The 26,319-nt window shown below is 41.1% G+C and overlaps 1 protein-coding gene across 1 annotated transcript in view; it reads right to left on the reverse strand.

The window, feature by feature from the left end:
• Positions 1 to 16,371, reverse strand: part of rdgBbeta (cytoplasmic phosphatidylinositol transfer protein 1) — a 28,420-nt gene extending 12,049 nt beyond the window's left edge. The window contains exons 1-5 of the mRNA XM_080269604.1: positions 16,327 to 16,371; positions 10,431 to 10,579; positions 7,472 to 7,560; positions 4,632 to 4,639; positions 301 to 372 (exon numbers count right to left, since the gene is read on the reverse strand). Of these exons, the coding sequence (XP_080125730.1) occupies positions 301 to 372; positions 4,632 to 4,639; positions 7,472 to 7,560; positions 10,431 to 10,579; positions 16,327 to 16,371 (363 nt within the window). The remainder of the gene's footprint in view (positions 1 to 300; positions 373 to 4,631; positions 4,640 to 7,471; positions 7,561 to 10,430; positions 10,580 to 16,326) is intronic.
• Between the last annotated feature and the right edge of the window lie 9,948 nt (positions 16,372 to 26,319).

Here is a 26,319-nt window from a genome sequence, read left to right on the forward strand (position 1 = left end):
CAGACATCTTAATCCTGTAAAGGGTGGCCACAAACAAATAGCGTTCACACTGCTCTGTCCTCTGCCCTCCCTCCAACTCACACCTCCCTCTCTCATTTTCTCTCTCCTTCATCCCTCCACTTCATCCTCTCCCTCCCCTCTCTCCTCCACCATCTAACTCACACACACACTCTTCTAGTTAAAGATGATCTGAAAATCTATCCTAAACACAACAGCATCATCTCTGCAGTTGAGAGAGAGAGAGAGAGAGAGAGAGAATCATTAAAATCAAAGGGTTAAGGACTATTTGAAATGACTCACATTTTCTGAGGTGCCCCGGTTGTTTTGGTATCGTGTGCGGATCTTGACGGAGAACCGCGGCACCACTGAACACTGTCGGCAGAAACACCAATAAATCCTTCACTATAATGTCGTCAGCTTCACCATGTACTTACCAAACCCTCTCCATAAAGATTCCACGATTTTGTCATTAACGCAGAAACTCTAACAATTCTACTCATCATGTTTTTTGACTTCTTTTCTCCCAATAGTTTCCTCCAATACATACAAAATATCAGCAGTACCATGGCTAACCTTAGTATGGCTCGGGAAATGAACTACCTTGTCCAGTTTTTTGGTTTTCAGCTTGATCTTGGGTCATACTGGCTCAAATGGAATGTGATGAAGTATTATGGTACTTATTTTTAGATCAGTATATGCCATACCTATACTCTGTCTAATAACATTTCCTGCAGTTAAGTACTTATTTTTTTCCGGGCCAAAAACAATGTATGCAGTACTGTAGGTTATTTAATCAAGGACCAGTTATATGAGTATGAGATGGAAGAAGGGATGATGAAATATGGGTAAGCAAATATCTAGCCTACAACTACTGTCCTTTAGCTGTACTGAGCACACACAGACACACAGACACACAGACACACACACACAGGGTCCATGCAGCCAACCAACCACATGACAGCTTGGCTTCAGTTGTATAGCATCCTTTTGACAACAACAGAAAATTAAAACAAAATACATGAACACATAGGCTACCAAACTGTATCTAACAAACAAGGGTAGGTATATAAGAAATGTGGTTCATCATCATCATCATCATCATCGTCAGGGTTCAAAAGGCAAGGAAAAGAGGGGTGGGGTGGGGGGGAATGATACAGGGACACCTAATCATTGGTTTATAAATGAGGACCATGAAACATCCAGTTTAATAAGCCACTTCTTTCTCCCAATTACAATAAAAGTCCTGTCATCCAAATGGCAGTGGGCTGAGGGTCTTCAGGACTAATGTATTGTTTTTTTCAGACTACTGGGAGGGACCTTAGAAAACATTATTAATATGTACATGATCATTAAATAAACACTTAAAATGACATGAGTTATTGTTTTACTCACCAGAAATGCATAGAACTGTAGATGAACAATTGCAGGTGGGTACATCCGAGTCCAAGGGCAGGTCCAAGCCATATAAATCCTCAGATAAAACCCAGAGAAAAAATAAAACAATAAAAGCCCAGAAATATTTTTAAAATTTCGCCTTGAAAAATTTGCAGTCTTGGCATATTCGGATTACTGGTGGTCGGACTGAAGGACTTTTACTGTAGTTGGTTATAAAAAGGGTTCACTGCATCTGGCTTGTGTGAAATCCCTACAACTGGTGGTGTACCAAACAACTGCCACTAAACCTTAAAACATGATACCTTATTCTTGCTGTTTGACGACTATAAAATGAGAGGGGGAACGAGAGGCATTGTACTACAGAGGTTGAAGTGATGGATGTCTGAAGAAAGAATGAAATAAAAGTGAGTGAGTGAGTGAGAGAAGAAAGAATAAAAGAAATAAGAGAGTGAGTCAAGAGTGAAAGAAGAAAGAATGAATGAATAAAGTGAGTGAAAGAAGAAAAAATGAAAGGAAGTTAGTAAAACAAGAATGAAAGAAAACATGAGTGAAAGAAGAAAGAATAAAAGAAAAAAAATGACTGAGTGAAAGAAGAATGAAAGAAAAGCGAGCGAGCAAAACCTATGCAATATTTTTGTATCTACGTAATTGGGTTGCTAAGCTTACGAAAAACACTTCAATGAAAGGGCAGGGCAAGTAATATTGAGATGCTGTTTCTTTCATTCAGTAAAGGAGGAGGATATTTGCAGGCTCAGACGTACAGAAATGACAATGATTAGGTGGATGTGTAGTGTGTCCCTGCGTTCAAGGTCTGGGGGGGCTAGGTTTACGATGGAAGAGTTGAGAGGTAGGATGGGACTGGAGTGTATTGGTGTTGTGATGAGGAGAGGTAGATTGAGATGGTCTGAGCATGTGGAGAGGATGGGGGATGATAATTTGGTGAGGAAAGTGAGAGGTGTTAATATTGACAGTGGGGTTATGAGGGGTAGACCAAGAAAGACATGGGACGAGGTCATTAAGTGTGACCTCAGGGTTAAGGGACTGAACAGGGAGGCTGCAACAGATCATGCAGCATGGAAAGCCACCATTAGGTGACCTAAGGCCGACACATGCAAGCATGTTGGAGCCTTTAAAAACGAAACGAACGAAACGATTCATCATCTAATCCAGTGTTGCCTCAAGAGAAGCGCAAGGGCCCGGGGCTAGGTAAGTTGGTCCTGACATTCAAGATGAGAGTGACCAGCCTCACTCATCCCCGAGTGGCATTACATGAGCAATAAACCCCAACTATCCCTTGGATATGAACCTGCACAGGCTCAATCCGATTGGAGCGCCTTAATTGCCCACTAAACCACCAGGCACAATAATTTGGTTATATGGTTATCACCCAGTGTTGTAAATGGTTTCCTGGGGTACAGGAAACCATTTGGCTTGTCACTCAGTGTAAAGTCACCCACAGACAGAATGAAGGAAAGAATGGAGGAAAGAATGACAAATGAGGGATGATGTTAAGACAGAATAATGGAATATTATGAGGTTAAAATAACATCATATAAGTACTGTACAATCACCTCCTTATGTGTGGGCTCTGTATGTGTGAACTCTGTATGCACTGATTCCATATGCATAGCCACAATAACAGTGAAAAGGAGCATCACATAACAATAAATGAACAGGAGCATCACATCCACGGAATAAGGATGTTTTAAACTGTTAATCTATTTAATATCTGAAGCTTAATTGAGGTCACTGCATTTTTAATAGGCAAGGTGTGGTTAGATCGAAATTTGGTTAACACATTAGAGAGAAATATGAACGTTGGAGGGAGGATTGTGAGAGGCAAACCGAAAAAGACCTGGGACAAGGTCACAGAGTGTGACCTCAGAGATGGAGGACTGAATAGGGAGGCTGCCAAAGATCAAGCATCATGGAGAGCTGCCACTGGCTGACTCAAGGCCAAAGCATGCAAGCATGATGGAGTCTTTACAAATAAATACTGTACGACAAAGGTGTTGCTAGATAAAAAATTTGGTTAACATATTAAGTTCATGGGTTAAAGGGTTCCATATACTGTACTGTAGATTCTGTACGTACTGATGCTTAGTTTAACACTTCAATGGATCACTGGAGAGAGGAATATACTGGAATAAAAAAAGAACTGGAATATTAGGAATCAAAAACAGGGAACCAATGTAAAACTGTGAGGTTGGAATAACGGAATGTATTGTGTGGCTGGAATAATGGAATGTATTGTGAGACTGGAATAATGGAATGTATTGTGAGACTGGAATAATGGAATGTATTGTGAGGCTGGAAAAATGGAATGTATTCTGAGACTGGAATAATGGAATGTATTGTGAGGCTGGAATCATGGAATGCTGGTATATATGAATACTAGAATAAAGTAATATGACAGTAGAATATAGGCTAGAAAAATTGAATGCCAGTACAGTATATATTCTTCATTTAACACTGACAGAATTCCAGTAAAAATTATAAATACACATACGTTGGGTTTGAGAGAGAGAGAGAGAGAGAGAGAGAGAGAGAGAGAGATATTCACTGAGGAATTACTGAAGAAAGAAAGAATGAAAGCAAGGAAGTAATGAAGAAATAAAATGAAATGAATGAGTGAAGAAAGAAACAGAAAAATAAAGTAAGAAGAGAGTGAGCAAGTGAGTGAAAGAATGAAAGAAAAAAGCGAGTGAGTGACTGAGTAAATGAATGAATGGATGAAAGAAGTGAGATTCTTAGGAGGCTGTTGTTGAGCAACCCCAGTCTGTCTGGCCATGCAAATCCACCTACCGCAGGCAAGCGACTGCCCCTGCAAGGCCACCCCATACAGTGAACTGATATTCCCTTGTATTGAAAACAGCACAGTATAGGGAAGGATGCAGAGGTTTGCTTCCCAGATGGATGGTGCACGTGCATCTCTCCACTCGATTAACAGGGGCACTGTAATAGGCTCCACACTACCCTGTTATTTGGTTATATGGGTACCACGCAGCACTGTTAATGATTTCCCGGGTTACAGGAAATCATTAGGTTTGTCACTCACTGTAGAGTCACCAGAAGCAGAAAGACGGCAATAAACGTATCAGGAAAGATGGGAGAAATAGAAAAAGCCTGATAAATGTGGAGGAAGAAGTAACCAGCTCTACATCAAGTGAGTGGGTGATGGATACCATCAGGAACTACAGTACTAGACAGTAAGGTGAGTGATGTATTGCACTTACCGTATATTCTGCACCAGCATACACACAGCGCATCATGCAAAGGAAAACTCAACATTACAAAAACACAAGGACATATTTACACCACAATTTATCTTAATATCACAAAGGTTTTAAAAGTTGATACAGGCAACCCCTGGTATCTGAACTACTGAGATCCAAAATTTTGCTGATCCAAACTGCCATTTTCTGCACCAAAACCCTCTGACCAAATCAGGATTCCCGTTTTTCCAAACCCACAATTAAGAAAAAAAAAAAATGCAATTTTTTTTAACTATACAAACTGCCAGACATGAAAAAATGCCCAGTCATTACCATAGAAAGTGTGCAGGTACCACCACACCCTCATTTTATGATGAAGATGCACTGGAACAAACTCATCACATTACAATTTTATTGTGTAGCATACCGAGTTGATTATTACATGGGTTCAATTGGGATGTGTTTTTGGTCATGGGTCACTCTCCTGACCATGCATCCATCCATCATCCAATCCTATGTTGCCCATGAGAGGCATAGGAACCCAGGGCTAGGCAAGCTGGTCCTGACATTTTAAGATAAGAGTGACTAGCCTCACTCATCCTTGAGTGGCATTAAGTGTGCAATAAACCCCAACCATCCCTTGGATATAAACCTACACAGGCTCAATCTGACTGGAGCACCTTAATTACCCACTAAACCTCCAGGTGCCATAATTTAGTTAAATAGTTACCACTCAGCATAGTAAATGGTTTCCTGGTGTACAGGAAACCATTTGGCTTGTCACTCAGTGTAGAGTCACCCACAGGCAGAAGGAAGTGGAAAGAATGAAATAAAGAAAGATAGAAGAGGGAGTGTAAAGTCATCCGTAGGCAGAAGGAAGAGGAAAGAATGAAGGAAAGAAAGACACATGAGGAAGGAAGGAAAAGAGGAAAGGGCAGACACCCAAAGCAGCACTACATCGAGCGAGTGGATGGTGAGCATCACCACTAACAACGTCTAAAAACAAGCTTCCAACTCACAAATTGGTAGTTGTTCATTTTGCTGCACTTCCAATTCACTTAACCCGGTAGTTATTTCACTTTACTCGAAGACTGAACTCCAACACCAAACTGCTGTTCCATCACCAAAACACCCAGAGTGACCAAGTTCAAAGGCCATTTTGGATCAAACAAATGACTGTAGGCCTGCATGTCAGCAATCATTTAGGCAAAAACAAAGATCATACATCAACCAGTGATGCTTCATACAGGATCTTAATGATCCTATAAGCAGAAATGTCATCATACAAGTGATTCATCGCATATTGGTTCATCGTATAACGGTGGTCTGATGTACTGTATTATTTGCACCAAAACTCTTTATTCAAATCAGTGTTCAGTATTATCTGTAAGTCATCCTCTATGGCCACATGATACAGTCCCATGTAAACCATGTTATACCCATTTCAGTATTTGAAAAATCACTATTGAAAATAACTGTCCTTGACAAAACCCATTTAGATACTGGGAGTTGCCTGTACACACTACAAGATATTACTCTGGAGAAGCCAAGGACAGATTAATGAAAACACTGGAATACTGGAAGGAAGAAACAAGGAATAATTACTGTTCTGTACAAATCAGACCAATACATGTCCAGCTACCAGGGGATTCATTAGTAACTGCTAACTCAACAAAAGTCTTACAGAGTAAAACATTATCAAATTCTTAAAATGCACCAAACTTAGTCAATAGAGCCAATATTATACTTTTCTCTTAACTAAAGATCTGTTACTCTATCTTGGTACAGATTTTCATCCTTTTGTGGCACATTTTCCATTGCTTAGTGGCAGGAGAACACTTTGCTATGGCTCTACATCCCTTAAGTTCTTCAAGACAAGCATTGTCATATATTCTCAAGTTACTCTATTGCTACAGCCCAGCCTTCGTGATGGAGAGATGGCAATTTTAGGCCAAGTTAAAGTGAAAAGAGTATAACCCAACTATGATCGGCCAATCTTTTTCAACCCAAACACCCACTATATATAGTCACCATCGCAAGACGAGGATGTGTTCAAAATATCACTGACTGCTTCTGTAAATTGGGGCTGCAGGCAAATCAGCTTCGTGATAGCAATGAAACTTTAAGAGTAAATTTTTATAAAGTTCTAGATATCTAAAAGCAAAAATGACCTAAAAAAAAAAGAGAGAGAGAGAGAGAGAGAGAAAAAGAAATTTCATACTACATTGAATTACTGAACTGTGCTTGACCCAGTCCTCACCTACTCTACCCTATCTATACCTACCCTAACCTACCTTTTCCTACTCTGACCTACCCTACCCTTCCATATCTTTCCTTGCCCTACCCAATTTTTTCATTCTCTCTCTAGCCAAATCTAAACAAACCTAACTGAACCTAACCAACTCAACCCTTCCCTTTCCTCTCAAACTTAATTCATCCTAAACTAACAAAGCCTTCGATTCCCTTTTATCTCTGCCCTAATCTAAATTTTGTACCACACTAACCAAACATATTTAGCATGACCCTACCTTACTGTTACCTTCCCTTCCCTCTCAAACCTACCCTAACCTACCTGCCTTAACCAGCTCTACCCTACCTTATCCTATCCTCTCTTCTTAAATCTACCCTACCCAACCCTCCCCTACCATGCTCTCCCCTTCTCTTCCCACCTTAAACAACCCTACTATACTCAACCTTACATAACCTACCTACCTTAACCAACTCTACCCAACTTTCCCCTCCGTTACCCTTGCCTTCTCATTCTACCTCAAACTACTATAATCTACCCTACCCTACTCTACCTTATCCAAGCTACCTCACCTACACCAACTCTAATCCAGCCCAATCTTGCCATGCCTAACCTGTCTCAGTGTAAGGGTAGTAGTTCCAGGCCTTCTCAGTGAGGTAGATGAAGCGAGGGATGTACGAGCGAATCCACGGGGGCAGCTTCCTGTGGGTCAGACAATACATTGCAAAGTGAAAGGCGACCAATATCTCAAAATTTATAAAGAATACAGTTCCTTAAAACAGCCACTAAATACCGTACATCATCATCAACATCACCATCATTATCCTGACCTCTTCTCCTGACTAAAGATGGGTCTGGGTCCATAAACAATGTACAAAAAGAGGTAAAACAATTAGCAGCACGTCCAGTGAAATTCACAAATACAAGTACACAGGCATATTTCATCAAACACAAGTTACATAAAGACTAGGGAATAAACCAGAAAATATGCCACTTTCACATATTCAGTCACAGAGGTTTTGCTAAAGCTGAATTAAATCACCATGAATAAGCCATACAAAAAATACAGCAAAAGGTCATACAAAAAATACAGAAAAGGCCTTACTAAAAATACAACAAAAGGCCAAACTAAAAATACAGAAAAAGATGACAGGACACTGGTGTGGTGGAAAAAACAAAATTTCCTGTCAACAAAAGACTACTGTACACTCAGCTTGTTTTCATGATAACACTGGGTCAGCTCCACAACTTAAGAACTAAGTCACTGCTGCATGAAATCTGGTGACACTTGGTTATCATGTAGGAAAAAGCCTCCTTGGTTGCTAATCAAATACATCTGGCTATCAACTGAGCTAAAAGGAGTTAGTAATCTTGGTCAGATTAGTACAAATGCCCTAATACGGATGGAAATACTTGATATATAACACAAGTTATGCTTCCATGGAAGGGACGCTGCCCTCAACTAAGCAAAATACAGCAATCTGATAGCAGCCAGAATTCAAAACTGCCATCATATCAAAAGATTTAACAGAATTCTGTCTACAGATACTGAGTGATATATAGATACCGGTACCGTAAGCAGGCACAGATGAATATCAAAACAAACATAACTACATTTATCTATATATCATCCAATCCTTTAGTGCCCTCATCAGGACCATACGGGCCTGGGGAGAGGGAAATTAATCCCAACCTCACATAAGCAATAAAGTCTAACCGTTCCTCAGATGTAAGCCCTTAAGATAAACATCTGGCTTAAGTGCCTAGGCCCACCAGATTACCAGGCATCCACCTGGTACTATGGTTATCACACAACACAGTAAGGTAAATAGTTTCACAGTGGTTCATGGACACCATCACCTACAGTACCACACATATATACATCGAGATATTAGTATACTATAAACCATGGATATATTCTAACTTACTGTATAACAGGTTTTTCCATATAACTGGTTCTGTAAACTGGAGGAAAAACAACAAATCACCTTTAAAGGTAACAATGGATTTCTTATTTTTTCACATATCTAGACTTAATAGCAAAAATTAACGTAAAAAAAAAAAAAAAAAAGTTGCTCACAATGAAGAATGTTTACATGCAGTGTAGACTAAAGAGAACAGGTACAAGTACGGATTTGGGAGGGGGATGGGAAGCATACCCCTCCCCCTATTTTTGGCAGACCAATGATTACTCATAAAACAATATCATTTATTATATCGTTTATAAAGGTTCCAACATGCTTGAATGCATCGGCCTTGGTCACCCAATGGCGCCTCTCCACGCTCCTCAATCTCTGGCAGCCTCCCTGATCAGTCTCCTATCCCTGAGGTCACAATATACAGTATGACCTCGTCCCAGGTCTTTTTTAGCTTGCCTCTCGCAACCCTACCTCCGACATCCACACTTCTCACTTTCCGCACCCAACTGTCATCCTCCATTCTCTACACATGCCCGAACCATCTCAAACTGCCCCTCCTCATCAGAACACTGATATATTCCCATCCCATCCTTCCTCTCAACTCTTTAATAAAAACTCTAGCAGCTCCCCCGCCCCCAGGCCTTGCATTCAAGGACGCACTACACAACCATCTAATCATTGTCATTTCTGTACATTTGAGCCTACGAATATCCTCTTCCTTTCCTAGGTCCCACTGCTATCCAGCATCACACTCCCAAAACATGTTGCATACAAAGATTCCTTAGCAAAAATCCACGTATGTGTAGTAAATATCTTACTGCACACGTGCTTGCCAATAATATTTTACTCTCACGATAAAAACAAGTAAAAAAGTGAATTCTGATTTGATTGTTTAAAAGGACTGTGGTAATTCTATGGACTCATGCCCCCTCCTTTTCCAAAATGCTGTCCCTAGCACTGAAGTCTGAGGAAGGAAACAACAAATCCTGATAAATGTACCGTACTCTCTTCACCATAAAATATCCCAATCCTTGTGCTATTAGTAGCTTTTTTTTTTCTTTCTTTCTTTCTTTTTTTCTTTTTTTTTTTTTTTTGCTACAAAGTGTACAGTAAAAGTAAAATTGCCTACTAATGTTCCACTGTTGCGTATGAAGTGGATCTGCTGGTTTTCTCCAATATACAGACTCACCTTACTCACCCTTGGCCTAAATATTCCATCTCTTTAACGACAATGCTGAGTTGTAATAACAGAATAATACTTGAATATAATGCTGGTCAAGAAGATGTGCTATGGAAAGGATGAAAGAGAGTGGTAACTTCTTTTTCTGCCACTGAACTACAAGATATAAGCTGAAAATCTGGGCTAAGTTAGTGTAGGAAAACTATAATTGCAATGAAAAAACCGAGGTATTTTGGAACACATCACCAGAAAATGATGATGGCTTATTGTGGGCTACAGAGAGACAAAGTGATTAATGTAAGGAAGCCAACTGCCAAAACACAACATAACAAACATATTATCCCTGTAAACAACAAGTGTGTGGATGATGGGCACCTCAACCTCACGCACTTATATATAAAAAGGAAATAAAGTACTGTACTGTATAGGAAGACAGTCAGTGAAATATGAGGAAGGAAACAGGTATAACAAACCCAGACAAATGTATCCTCTTCTCTGTAAACTGTCCCTGTCCGTGTGCTGGGTCTGTGTGTGCGGTATTCTGCATCACCTCCACACCCTCACCATCGTCACTCTGCTCATTGCTGTGCCGTGCTATCATGTACAGCTGGCCGATGTGGTACTGTGGATATATGGTAGCAAAATGTTACAAGGCATTCACTGCACTAAAATCACATCAAATGACTCCATGCTTCCTCTTAAGGAATCCCCATTTTGAGGTAAGCCATGGTAAAGCTGATATTTTCTATGATGTGGAAGCTAAATGTAGTGGCAACACCAGCTAACTGCTTCCCAAAACTTAATGGAAAAGTGTTGGAAAAATGAAATTTGAGATGTATAATGTGTGAGTGTGTGTATGTATGTATTACGAGTTGCAACAATGTGATTCTCTGACTTTGGAGTGTAGCTCCTTGCACTTGTATGAGGGCCTGCTGCTTAAGACTGATAACTGTGTGGATATTTACCAAACTTGCAGCCACATTTCACTCTTATGATATAATCTCCCACAGTTAATGGTAGCCAACTATCTACCACACTCAGACATAACTATAAAAACTGTAATACCACACTGTAAAAGTGTAGTAATTTTATCTTTAATTTCATTCTGAAAGGTTCTGTAGCTACAACACATACTTTGTACAGTACACTGTTGTTGTGGCCCCAAGCTCATCTGAAATGTGAACCTAGTGGTCTGAAGGCTGAAGCTGTCCTCCCACAGTTCAGCATTCTCCTTTCAGGGAATAAGGAGGGAGTTAAGGGATTTATGCATCACTAGGCAGAGGATCTGCCTGGTTATACCAGTGCCACCATCTGATAGCATCCCTCTCCACCATCTAATGTGTGTATTGCCTACAGTTTTATTTAACTTCAAGAAATAAATTCATATGGTGGCAGCAAAGCTGAGATAAAAACACAATCAAATTACTGAAAGGGGTTAAGCCCTACTCTCCTGAGGCATGCATCCTTGATAAGATAACATTACATCACATCAAACTCTGACCTATATCTACAATTGTCCCGTCTCTTAAAAAAAAAAAAAAAAAAAAAAAAAAAAAAAAAAAATTATTCCATATACCAGGGCATTCATAATACTAACCTTTACCCCCAAACCAAAGGCACAGCAGTGTGGCACTGATCATCATCTAATCCTGTGTTGCCCCAAGAGAAGCGTAGTAGCCCTGGGCTAGGCAAGTTGGTCCTGACATTTAAGATGAGAGTGACCAGCCTAACTCATCCCTGAGTGGCATTAGGCTACGTGAGCAATAAACCTCAACCACCCCCAGGATATAAACCTACACAGGCTCAATCCGGCTAGAGCGCCTTAATTACCCGTTAACCCACCAGGTGCCATAGTTTGGTTATATGGTTACCACCCAGCATAGTACATGGTTTCCTAGTGTACAGGAAATCAATTGGCTTGTCGCTCAATGAGGAGTCACCCGCAGACAGAAGGGGAAAGAAAGCCAGAAGAGGATGGTAGGAAAGAGGGAAGGAAGAGAGGAAAGGACAGTCACCCAAGAGCATCACTACATCAAGTGGGTGGACGGTGAGTGCCCCCACCTGATAATGGTAATTATCATCTTTACAATCCAGTCATTCACAACCAGTTACCTCTTTTCCAAATACAAGGCACAGTATTTCAGAAACATCTGTGCAGTAAAACAATCATGCAGATACAGTTTCAGAAAAATACAATGGTGATTAAAACAGTGGTGACATTTGTGAATGCCTCATGGCAAAAGCCCAGAATTCAGACACCAAGGTATTATTTTTGTTACCAGGGAGAGAGTGCTGCGAGTGAAGCAATGTTTACTCCACATTCAGCTGAGAAATGAGTGGCCCGATATCACCTGGCCCGACCACGATGGTTTTCAGAGGCTAAAAACGTTTCTACAATGTGAGACAGAGAAGAGATTCTTTCAGCAGGTAGTAAATGCATTCAGTAAAATTTGTTTTTAGCTATATATTTACTCATGAGACCAAAGAAACTCCCTGGCAGGGAATGTACCAAGGGCTTCAATTGACATGCTCAATTATGAAATCAAGTTAAAAAAGATTTCCTGTTGTAACACTATGTATTCTTGCATGAATTCTAACAATTAAATATCAGATATTATGCTCATAATATTACATGAACCTTTTTTCAATGTTTAGGGGGTGAAATCAGCAAGTGCAATCGTCCCATTTCTGGGTTTTATCATTCGATCAACAGCCAAGCATTTAACAATACTGCTCACTAACACGGCAAATTGGGAGCAGAGAAATGAGCATTGCACATGTGATAAATGCTACAGCACCTCACTATATGCACATCCAGAGAAAATATGAGAGTACATATTTTGTCTCAATTATTCTTCTGTTATTGTTTAACTACCTCACTGAAAATGTTGAAAATTTACACCATGATGAAATCATGATGACAGCCATATGTACAAACGCTCACTCGCTCATCATGCACTCACAAAGAGCACTTTACTGGTTACCAGTAGTGTACTGTGTTTGCTTGAACAAACTCACAGTTCTCCACTGCACTAGACTACCACTCATAAACATCAGAAAGCACCTTAATTCACTCAGTTCAATCTTTTAGCTAACTCTGTCTATCACTCAATCCTTTTTTGTTCCAACACAAGCCTACCTGTGTGGTATTTAATGAGTAATACACCAAAACCACAACGAATGTAAACCTTTACTGGTCCCACCCAATTGGCATACCTTAACCTACTAGTCCACCAGCGATCATTTGATTACAGTATATGGTTACCTCCCAGTATAGTACAGTAAATGGTTTCCCAGGTTAAGGAAAACCATTTGGCTTGTCACTCAATTTAGTCACCAGATGACAGCACTACAATAACTGAGTGGATGGTGGCTGCCCCCACCTACTATCAAATAAAATGGGAAACATCCTAAATCTGGCCATAATAATTACTGGTGTACCATGATTGTTTCACTACTTATTTGTTATAGGTAAATACCAGTACCAGACGGTATATCATCCCTCCATACACCACTTCATTCCAGCTTGTTCTGTTGCTATCACAGATCTCACCCTCCAGGATGCTCAAGCATGTATGATTCAAAATGCATGAATCCAGGGTTGGGCCAGGGGGCAAGGCATTGGCAAAGAATCTATATGTGATGGTGCTGTGTTCCCTGGGTGAAGTAGGTGCGGTGTCCACCCAGGAGTCAAACTTTCGCATATCTCCCAGCACCTTGCCAAGGGGAGAGATTTATAGAAAAATGGTAAATCATACTAAAACTCTCTCAATGGCAATAAGTGTTACAAGTATGGTGCTGTACAAGCTACTCTAAGCAATTATGAATAGAACCGGAAATACAGTAAGCAGGCAAAATACTGCATTAAGGTGAATGTAGGGAAGAGTAAAGTTATGATCTCCAAGAGAAATGAAGTCAGTGAATGCACAGTGAGACTGGATCATGAGGAAGTGGAAAACGTGAGAGTACTTCAGTAGCTACTAGGGTTGTACCAGTATGATGAGTAAAGATGGAAGTCTGGAGGATGAAGTGCTTGAAAGGGTACAGCACGGAAAGGGGTTGCTGGTTCTTTGAATGCAGTGATAAGATATAGGAAAGTGAGAATGGAAGTAAAAAAGTTGCTGCATTAGTATCGTGATAGGTCACTAACTCTAATGTATGAAAATAAAGCTTGGACCTTGATGGAAGGACACAAGTCAAGAGTGTGAACAGTGGATATAAGTTGTCAGAGAGGAGCATCTGGAGTTGCATGGAGAGACACACTAACAAATGGGGAAGTGAAGGAGTGTTGTGAATGTGATTGAAAAAATCGGGAGAAATACACTAAGGTGCTCTGGCCATGTGGCAAGGATGGAGAACGAAAGACTAACGAGGAGAGTGTACGTGAGTGAGGTGGAGGGGGGAGAGAGAGAGGGGGAGGCCAAGGATGAGGTGGAGAGGTATATAAGAAGGGGGGGTGAGCTGGGGGGAGGGCAGCAAAATGGCAGGGGACAGGGTGACCTGGAGGTGATCTGTTTGTGGCCACCCCTTACAGGACTGAGGCATCTGACAACAGATAGATAGTTTTCCATCTATCATACATCAGCATTTTTTAATGTTTTTACATCATCTGGTGACATAATTCATCTATACACACAGCTATGAGGCTAATTTAGGGTTAATACACAAAGAGACAGGGACACACAGAAAATGCATAGACAGAGATATAGGTCAGTGCAAAAACAAAGATAGATAGTTATGGCATACGGTACAGATAGAGATTAATATAGATACATATATATATACAGGCAGATCTATCTATCTATTGCCAGACGTCTCAATCCCGTAAGGGGTGGTCACAAACAAATTGCCCCCACGTTGCCCTGTCCAATGCCACTTCACTGCCCTGCTCCCAGCTCACACCCCCATCTCTCATATACGGTAGCTCTCCACTCCATCCCTCCATCTAATCCTCGGCCTCCCCCTCCCTCTCACCCCCTCCACCTCACTCGCATACACTCTCCTCATTAGTTTCTCACTCTCCATCCTCTCCACATGGCCAAACCCCCTCAGTGTGTTTCTCCTAACGCTTCCTATCACATCCACATCCACACCACAGCCTCCTTCAGGTAGATATAGATATAAAAAATGAAAACGAAACAGAAATACATATTTATTACACAGGAATACTACTACTGCATCTTGACTCTTTTGCTGTGGTAGATTTCTATGGGGTAGTAAATCTTGTCTGTTGTTATGATGAAGACAGATTACTAAAATCCTTATCAATCTATCTATCTATTACCAGACGCCTCAATCCCGTTCGGGGTGGCCACAAACAAATCACCTCCATGTCGCCCTGTCCCCTGCCATTTCACTGCCTTGCTCCCAACTCACATCCCCCTCTCTAATATACTATACCTCTCCACCCCCCCTATCCTTAGCCAAAATATTTACGAAAATAACATCTGACATTGCTAATGCCCTGGGTTTCTATAGTAAATCCTTTGAAATCTGCACCAATACAATGCAAACTGGGTAATATATAGCCAAAGGGTTACTGGTAACATTTTAATGCAGGTCCGCTAATCAAAACCCACACTTTTTTTTTACTAAACCATACACCTTGACATATCACCACTTTGGTGCTAACACCCATGACTGATTTCAACCAAAATACTGTACTTATAACCCGACACCTCCTGAGGAAGGGCCACTCAAGAGCTGCACACATCCTAGGTTTGGTACTGCTACAAGCCTGGAGAGGATGTCGCTTCCCAAAACATCTCAGCACCATTATGTACTGGCCACAGCATTTCTAAATGAAGGTCCACGACTGTGCAACTGCCTCCCAAGAAGCTTAAGATGCTTAACTAGATGTAGAGTGGACAACTTTAAGAGGAGGCTGGACACCCATCTGCAGCAGGCACCACAAGAACCCGCCATTTCATCCAGTTCCAGGTACTGTAGAGCCAAATCAAACTCCAAAACAGACCAACTTAGCTAGAAGAAGAATGGCATAAACTGTGACGGCAGTAGACTTCCAACTTGACCGTGGTACAGACACTCAAAGCTGAACCAGGTGGATCAGGTATAAATACTTGACCTACTATTGTGGCTTAATACTATCTAAAGTAATAAAGAGCCTGATACAATGCATCAATACCCCAAACTGCCACTCCAAACTGCTGCCCCTCATGCACGCCCCCATGTATCCATCCAGCTCCTACAACGCAAAAAAATACTTTTGAGATACGACGAGCGACTGTACTCTCAAGTTAGGAAGGGCGACAACTTTCCCCTCCTGCCCTCCCCTACACCACCATGCCCCTCTCTTACCCTCACAGCACTCCCCCCTACCCTCACAGCACCCATTCCCCGCTGACTCACCTCCTCCACAGTCATGGGCATGCATATCCGGTATTCCTTTAACATCTTGACAAATGCCCGTCTCAGCCGCCGTCTTCAGGTGTTGTGGAGTGGTCTCGGCGCCACCACAGCTCGTCCCCGCCAGGCCATTGACCCCGTCTCACCCCTCATGACCTGTTTTCTAACTAACTGATACTGCCGATCAAGGGAAAATATATATTGTGTGAATCAAGTTTTCTTTATGTTTGATTTTCTGCCATTCTGACAAATAAAGTTGGCTTTGAATGAGAGGCGAAATAGACGTACTGAGAAACAATGATTAATTATCAAAACAACACGAAAATGTTATAAAATATCTCATGCTTGTCATAAACTTCAACGTAGATGATAAAAATGCATCATAAGACGTCATACTATTCATCATACTCGTCATATTAATAAAAATTTATTAACGTTGGTCATCACCGTCGTAACTGGGTACTGGAAATATCCCAAGAGGCACCCGGAGATGACGGGTTTGGTTCATTTTCAAAGCTTATATCGGAGGTGTTATGTTACGTGTTCTAGGGTCAACTTCTTGACCTCTGAACACGAGCTGCTGAGCTAGGGTTCCCTCCGAGACCGGGTCTAGACTCTAGAGCATGCAACTACAGTAGAGGAACAGGGCATAAAAACTCGCGTCAACACGTATGCCTTAGTTACAAGACTGAATACAATATTAATATTACGCACTGTACAGGTAAGAGTCACAATGAGACAGGTGGACTCTGGTTCTGGCTGCTGTGGACTCGGGTTGCTCACGGGTGTGGTCCAGGTGTGGGAGGCTCGTCAGGTATGCCCTCCCGCAGGAGGCACGGGACCACTGCTAGGGGCTGGGGCGTCCGGAGTGGGCTGCTGGGCGGCCTGGAGGGAGGCCCTTCCCTAGTGGAGCCTCGGTGGGGAAGGTGTCCCTCGGGACTGGGGCTGAACAGAGTGAGCAGGCGCGCCTGTCTACGCCTGCTCCTGGGGGAGGACTGCTTGCCGATGGGGCTGAGGAGGTCATGCCCCGGAGTCCTGGGGGGTGCCCCTGGGTGACTGGGGGCTGCGATCTCGCTCGGGTCAAGTCGCTGTCAGGGGCTGCCTGCAGCATCTCTTCCTCCTGAAGTCCGACAGCAAGGGGCGTCGCCGGGGTGCTGGCTGCAGGGCATGGGTCCCCAGACTCACCATAGGGCCTTGCCAGATCTCCTCCAGCTGTTCTTTTTTTTTTTTTTTTTTATGCGAGGAAGAAGGAACCAAAGGCCATGAGCCCGCAGCAACAGTTCCCTCCAAGAGAAAAACAAAATACAAGAGAGAGCCAAATTCAAGATCCGATCATTTCGAGATGCCTGGACACACTGCGTTTGAATGACTGGAGATCATAGGAAGCAGGAAATACAGACAGAGGGAGACAGTTCCAGAGTTGATCTGTTGCATGAATGAAGGACTGGGAGTAACGGTTAACTCTTGCATTAGAGAGTTGGACAGAAAAGGGATGAGAGTTTGCTGCTAGACAGGTGCTACGCGCCCATTGTAGAGGTGGAGGAATGCATGCCGACAGTTCAGAGAAGTAGTGATCATTGAAGTAACAATGGAAAAGAGATAAAGATGCAACAGTGCGACGACGAGACAGAGGTTGAAGGGAGTCAGTAAGAGGAGGAGAGTTAATGAGACAAAAAGACTTTGACTCCACCCTATTGAGAAGAGCTGTATGTGGAGATCCTCCCCACACATGAGAGTTGTACTCCACACAGGTGCGGATAAATCCCCTGTATAGAGTCAACAATTGTGCAAGGTTAAAGAAGTTAACTGCATATATTTTGGTACATAAAATCGTTCTTTTATTAAACGTAACCATTGGGTTGCCAAAAATAGGGGGGTATGCCCCCCCCCCAGTAAGATGTGTCACACTCAGAATCATACTGGACATGAAAGAATGTATCATCCTGGTTATATTCCTTCTACACTGCACCATCCCCACAACCACCACCACAGCTTCGGACTGTATTCTAGGTAACATTGGAGGTTGCAGTACTTCTTAATTGTTCGCTGCAGTACATTTTACATTTATTGGACTGTATTCTACCTGGCGTTAGAGGCTGTGTAGCACCTCCTCCTTAATGATTCCACAGTACACTTTACATTGATCTTCCATGATATTTTTTCTGATGTCAATGTAGACTGCATAAATGACATGCAAGGAATCCTTAGCAATTCATTTTACCCAGTACACTTTACAATGATCTTGTATGCATCTTTATTATCACTATAGATTGAATACATGACATGCAAGAGGCTAATGAGGTACAATTTTCAGAATAAATCACTAAGAACTAAGTGCTACGATGTCTCCTAAACCACTTATTAGGCTCGTGCTCTTAAACCTTATACTGTATCTGGAAGGGATGGCAGACACCCAGTTTTGTTGCTAATTTTTAAGCACCAACGAATCTGGCCTGTTTATCATTGCTAACTGCACTATGGAGTGTGGGATGCACGTTATTCAACCTAGTAACCGTTGTTGCTGCACAGATACATGTCAAATACTGTATCGGGGTCCTACCATATCCTTGGTGAGATAACTTTAAGAATATGTTGATTACATCCTCATAAGCCTGAGCTGACATTCACTGATTTATTATTTTTTTTTTTAATTTAATTTTTTTTTTTTGTGTGAAAGCTCTAGGAAAAATATGTTTTTTGCTGTGAGAGGAAAACTAAGGCATCTGAGTTCAAAACATAACAAGCCCACAGGACTCCATGGGGGTCTGGTGGGGGTAATTACTCCCTCACTCTAGGATAATTATCCCCCCCCCCACCCACACATGGTGTAACATCACCAAGGTAGGATGAGGTTAACTACTTCCAAGGGGTAATTTTCCCCTGACGGAACTTGGTACTTGTACGTTATGGATGCAGGCACCTCAGTGTTGTACCTTTCTTATCCCGACATCTGAATACTCTTTAGACTCAGAACTCATTCCCCCTCCCCCAAGTAATCAAAATCAATCAACATCTATGTGTTTTGTTCACCAGTCTGGTGCTAGGATTTCAGGCACTTTTGATCAGTTGAATACATCATATATGGTCTTATGTTGCCAGGGCCAAGGGTCAGAGTGTTGGCCAAGTCCCTTAAATCTCTTCCATATCACTTTGTCCTCAGCTGTTACGCTGCTCTCCCTCCAATTCACAACTCCCTCTCTCTTGTACCTTGCCACCCCTTCCCTCCATCTCATCCTTGGCCTCCCTCTTCCCCTCCCCCTCTTCCTCATCCTTGGTCTCTCTCCTCCTGTCCCCCTTGTCTGTCATTTCCCCTCCCCCTCTATCTCATCCTTGGTCTCCCTCTTCCTTTCCCTCAATACCTCATCCTTGATCTCATTTTCCCTTCCCCTCCACCTCTCATTCAAATATTCCTGGTCACTCTCATTACCCATTCCCTCCACAACACCAAACCATCTTGGGGTATTTCTACCAGACACTTTCCGGCACATTCACGTCAAAACCACACTGCTCTTTCACTTCTTCATTTGTCTCTTGGTCTCTCCACACAATTCCAGCGATATAATGGGTACAATATAAACAAGTGCAAGGATCATCTTCAGCATATATTGATGAATCAGCCAGTACAGACCTGACCAAACCTCTCTCTCAAGCAACATAAACTCTTCATAAACCATAACACATCCTTACATCTAAACACAGGGTCTCAGAAGGAGGAAAAAATATACATTCTTACGTTTCATTAACCACTTCACTCCCATCATGTCTTTTTTTTCCTTATGTTCTCACCAGATGATAACTGAAGGGATTAAAGAAGGCTATATGTAACTACTCCATTTTTTCTTTATTTACCATTGGAGAGAATTTTCAAACTTGAGAGGACTGATTCAGCCTAGAGTAATTTCATCACTACTAGAGGTCTATCCCAAGTTAAATAAAACCTTGTGTTGATAGCCAGATGATTTTATTCGGCTTTGGAGAGTCTTATCAAATGAGCGGGTTCAGATATAGCCTTCCCAAACCCCTTCACTACTAGCAGTCTGTCTGAAGCTGAATAATATCATGTTAATTGCTAGAATATGATTTTAAAAAACACATCATGGGACTGATGGGGTTAGACTTAGTTAAATATGCATTAGGCACATCCATTAAGGTTTCCTAACATTGCTGCTAGAACATGTTAACCATTTTGCTGCCGTGGACACAGTGAGGTATTTTAATCAGGCTGAGGGTCATAATCTAAGGCCTGTAGTGTCATCAATTTAAGGAAGCTTCCTATACTCTATTTACTTTAGCTTGACCCATGTTTCCATCCTTTTGCAGCATATTTCACAAAGCCCAGTGGCAGATAAATACAATTTTGTGGCTCTGTATCCTTCTGTAGCACTTCTTTGTGACTGGTACCATATTCTAGAATTAATTCATGGCTGTAACAAACTTACGGCAAATTTGGGCCAAGTCAGAGTAAGAAACATGACCTTTTCTTACAAGTTATTTCTGTACAGTATTCACATATTCTCCTGTATGGCATCACTGGAAGCTATGTTAATAATTAATGAAAAAAATATAGAGGTGTAATATGTATAATAAATTGATACCTCCTTAAGCCTGGTGATGCATTTTTCTGTTAAATTCTTGCTTCCTCCAAGCTATTTTATGCAACCTTTGGAAGAACTTTTATTGTAAGGAATTACAGTACATGAATGCCATATACAGCCATACCCCCCAGTTTGAAAATTCCACAAATGCTGAAGAAAAAAAAGCCTGGAAAAAAAACAAAAACAAAAACATGCATCACAAAACTGAAAAGGGTCCTAATACACACCTTGTAAACTCTCCAAATTAACCTGGTAGATGACAAAGTAGGCTTCATAGCATGTGTTCCCTGGTGATTTATTTTACATATTTCGCCTTAACATTTTCCTTTATTACTTATGCTGTTTTAAGGTTGATGCCAATTTTATCACACGGTACAAGACAATTCTGTAAACAGTGAGCTGAGTACCGTTAAGTCGCTAAGGAAGGTGTTCAAGTACCGTATATCTAAAATCACAAAATACGACCCTAAATCCATACTATTTTATTCAGGCAATGGCAATCTGAGCATTCCAAGGGCTAATGGAGACAGTTTTATAGCCCTCTGTTGTACTAAATTCCCCACGGCTGAACCAAATAATCTTGTGACAGCCTGAGTAAAAGACCTTAACCTCTTGCATCAAGTGGTGTTCTTTGTACTTCCAAATGATTTTATTAGAGTAGTTTGACGTGGAGAGGTAAGATACAGCCTTCAATAACCCCTTCAGGATCAGTGGTCTTTTGCAAGTAGAATAATATAATTTAGTATTAGCAAGAGAAAACTACAGGTTCAAAGGAATTAACAACTTCTCTCAAATGCCTACAATACAAGCTTGATTAAACCCTTCAGTACATATCTCTCATATCCAAGTTTCAGATGACCCCCTTTACTGAAGCTGTAAAGACCATTTTTGTCCTTCCAGCCTGAGAAGCCTCTAAAACTCAATAAAATTACTTAAATGTAGCCAGAATTAAACTGAAATATGACACCAGATGCAAAGAGTTGGCACATCCTTAGAAGGCAAAAGAGTTAACATCAGAACATTTCAGGAGACAAGGATCCTAACCTAACCTGAGTAACCTAGCTTGACCTAACACTACCTCGGCGTCAAGAGTATCACATCATCTTGCCAGAATATAGAAGACAAAAATCAACATAACCCCTACACCCCTAGGACATGTTTATACAGTATAAATCAAGTGTCTCAGAACTTGATATAATCACTTGAGGTTATTCCCAGGCTTATTTTGTATAATAAATGGTATAGAAACAATGGTCCAATTCTCAGCCATTACAGAGCTACTATATAATTACTGAATGATGACCTTATGGATGAGTTAAGATGGTTCAAACATAGGTTGAAATGTAAAGAAATGATAATGTTTAGATGGATGTGCAGGGCATCCTTGATTGCGAGGCCTTGGGGGGGGGAGGTTAGGATTGCAACTGAAGAGTTGAGAGAAAGGGTTAGGCTTGAATGTTTTAGTGCTATGATGACGAGGAGTAGAATGAGGGGATTTGAGGATGTAGAGAGGATGGAAGATGGTAACTGGATGCAGAAGGTGAGAGGTGTGAATGTCGAAGGTAGGGTTGTGAGGGGTAGCCCCCCAAAAGACCTGGGATGAAGTCATAAAGTGTGATCTCAGGGATGAGGGACTGAGTAGGGGGGCTACCAGAGATTGAGTAGTGTAGACAGCCATCATTATGTTACCAAGGCTGATACATCCAAACACATTTAGCTTCTATAAACATGGGGAAAAAAAATATCACCCTTAAGGTTTTCAGTAATTGTAGCTCTGTAGTGATGAAAATTGTACCCTTCTTGATATGGCATTATCCACATAAAGTCAGCCCAAGAAGCACCTCCTGCAGCTAGTACAATATCTACCCTGTGTAGTGAAGGGTTTCGCTGAAGAAAATGTGTGGCATTGCAAGAATAAAATACAAAGCGTCCTCAGGGATGCAAGGGTTAATCTGTCCTGATCTACCCTACCACAACACAACAGACTTCGTTAATACACACAACACCCCTAGCACACTGCACATTAAAAAACTATACACATTTCTTTGGCAACAAATGGTCAAATTAAACCTCAGAGAACCCAGCACTAATAACGTTCGTTCACCTTAACTTGGCGGAGATTTTTGTCCTTTTACAGGTTATTTCTTGTAGTTCGGTGACAAAATGACAATTCCATGGCTCTACAAGTACATCCTTTCCTTAGCACTTCTTCATTACAAGTATTATAGTCTAGTGTTGATGTCTTGTTAAAGATTAGCATTCAAGATGGAGAGATGGCAATATTAGGCCAAGTTAAAGTGGACAGAGTATAGAATATAACACTGCAGATAAAGCTCATTGTAAATATATGGTACAGTAATAGGTTTCAAGAGGCTATCTCTTTACTGGATGTGATTACTAGTTTTACTACTACCGTACTGTATTTTGTGGCTTTTTTTCCCCTATTGGATTGTAGCATCTTATATGCCATGAAATACTGTATTGTATCAGTACATCAAAATTACTACAATGCAAATAGGAGACCAGAAGATTTATCATTATCATCAACTCCACCCTCACTCACACCTAACAGATGGGGGGAGAAGATTCAATATGAAATTTCATAAATATATATTTTTCTTCACATTTTTTTAAGTTTCTGCAAAATTGTGAATTTATGAAGGCTACTTGGTAAGATGAAGATTATGAGAAACAGTAATATCTTTTGGATCAAATCTACTACCTGAGACAATCGCATGGGCTTACGCACTCATAAGGTTAACCCTTTCACTGCAGTGATGTATATATTATTCTGTTCAAGCCACCACCAGACAATTTTCTTCCTATGGAAAAATATCTAATGGTTGTTGTTGTTACTGGTGATGTTGTTGTTGTTGTTGCTGTTTACTCCATTTCTGTCTGGCTGAGCAGACCTGTCAACCACAGGTAAGCCACTTTTTCTGTGGGGCCATCCTACAGGTACAGTACAGTACATAACACCATGTAGGGATTCAGTGCCTCCATGTGGTGGACCATGCCTCACCAGGGTCCTTCCCATGGTGAGGTGCAGGGAATTATGAGGTCTGGCTCCCAGGTGGATGCTGCAGCTGCTCCACCCCGGGTGCACAACACCACCATCTGTAGGCTCCTCATTCCCAACACCTCCAATGGAGAATGGGTCAAATGAACGCTACATCTGTCTGTCTGTCAATAGCCAGATGCCTTAAAGAAATGGCCATTGGCAAATAGCCTCCATTTCACCCTCTACTCCCACCAGGCTGTCCTCTCACCCACCCAAATTGAGAGGCCTCTCTGCTGTTGAATAAAATCATCTGGAGACAGCACAATTAAAATATGTAAAAAAACACATAATCAGTTGGAAAGGGTTTTGGCATTTTGGTACACAAATTGTAGTTCTACATCAGCACGTACCTGGTAGTTCACAGGCACCAGAAGAAACAAGAAGATAACCAGTGTAAATGCTCTACGTCTAATTTCCTTTACTGGCATTTTACATTACGCTGTATTAGGTTAGATTAGGCTATGTTGGGTTGGGCAGTATCAAGTGTTGAAAGCATATGGAAACAAATATATTGCACAAGACAGAAAACTGGGACCAAATTCACAAGCAAACTTATGATCAGTGCCATGTCATAACCAGGATTTTATTTTACTTATTCAGCAAAGCATCACTCATAGGCAGGAAGTATTCAGCCAGAAGTACACACAGTCATAGCTCAAAAGGAGACTCGGACAATGTTACAGATCTTATTCCTTTTCTTAGATGTCTTTTATTTTTTCATGCAGTTTCTAGCAACTTGTGGGAAGTTAAATGCTAGTTATGGCATTGGGTTTTGCTCCCTGTCCATAGAAAACATCCGCTGTACTGTAACCAACGTTATTATGGTACTGCTAGAGGAGAAATATGGTGTAACTTTTGTATGTATATATATGTATGCATGAACGCGACACTGGAAGATTCTGTGCTACTGTTTTCCTTGTCACTCTCGCAAATGTATATCTTGGTTTTTGACAGAACTGATGGCAGGTTTGTTTGTCATTTCTGAGCCATGATCCACATTTCATGTTCAGCTGCTCAACTCCTTCTTTTGATTTATATTTTGAACTGCAGGTAACACGACTACAGCAGTTGGTGAAAAAAATGTCCACTTTTTCATATCTACCAATCAAGAGTCTTAATAAACCAAAGTCAGGCCACATTACAGTATAATTTGTGTGGTTTTTTGGTGTTAGTATAAATCAGATGGATGAATTATAACCATATACAATACTACATGTGTTTAACTCTTTCACTTGGAGAATGTTTTTTTTTTATTGCTCTTGCTACCACCAGATGATTTTTTTTCTGCCTTGGAAGAATATCTAGCTGTTATGGGATTAATATTGGCCATATCTAACCCATCCAGTCTGAAAAAAAGTCTCAATAAGGCTGAACAAAACTGAGATGGAAATAGCAGAATATAAAATACATCTCTGGAGTGAACTGGTTAAAGTGAGGATGCAACACTTCAACGAGACAGACTGAAACTGATGTAGCTTCACAATTAAACACTGTTTCTCTACACGAACACAAGTTTTCATCATCACCATTACTATCATCATCATCATCACCATTATCATCATTATTGTCATCACCACCACCATCGTTATCACCACCATCACCATCATTATCACCACTAACACCATCGTCATTGCCACCATTATCATCATCATTACCATCGCCACCTTGTTTTCCATTTCAAACATATGGAGTGGGTATCTTTGAAATGCCGTGGCTGTAATCAGTCAGGTACAAAGATTTGCCTACTACTCCACTGCATCCACCACACACTTAGGGCATATCTCACTTTCCTCCCTGATGCATCATATCAGAGAATCATCTATGGCCAGAAAAACATACCAGGCCTCTCAGTTAAGAGGTATTAACCAGATGAGAAAAGTGATAAGTACAAGACAAGTATTAAGTGAAATACTGTGTAAACTTTTACCTCCAATTGTTCCTCCACCTCCTAACCATCATGATCATCACTGTTATCATCACTATTGTCATCATCATCATCACCAGACATATCGTTGTTGTCGCCATCATTGTCATCCATCATCAATCATCATCATCACTGTGACCTATATTCTTGCCTAAAGATGGGTATGTAAGATAGAATTCATGCATCAAATAAAGAGAAGGCCTCAAGATATATTACCCAAATGCCTCTACACCAAGACTGCTGCACTAAGTAAACTGAAAATCACTTCCAGCACATTGGGTTACATTAATGAATATAATGGCTTTACAAATGTTCATATATTTTAGTACCTTCACAATGAAAAATCCACTGAAAATCCCCTGCCACTGTGTCCTGCCTTCCATATTTCTCGCTCCTCCCCAGCTATCAGTGTATCC

This window comes from Coenobita brevimanus, chromosome 35 (assembly GCF_032717465.1).
Source record: "Coenobita brevimanus isolate Jiangsu-jjx chromosome 35, ASM3271746v2, whole genome shotgun sequence".
Taxonomy (NCBI): domain Eukaryota; kingdom Metazoa; phylum Arthropoda; class Malacostraca; order Decapoda; family Coenobitidae; genus Coenobita; species Coenobita brevimanus.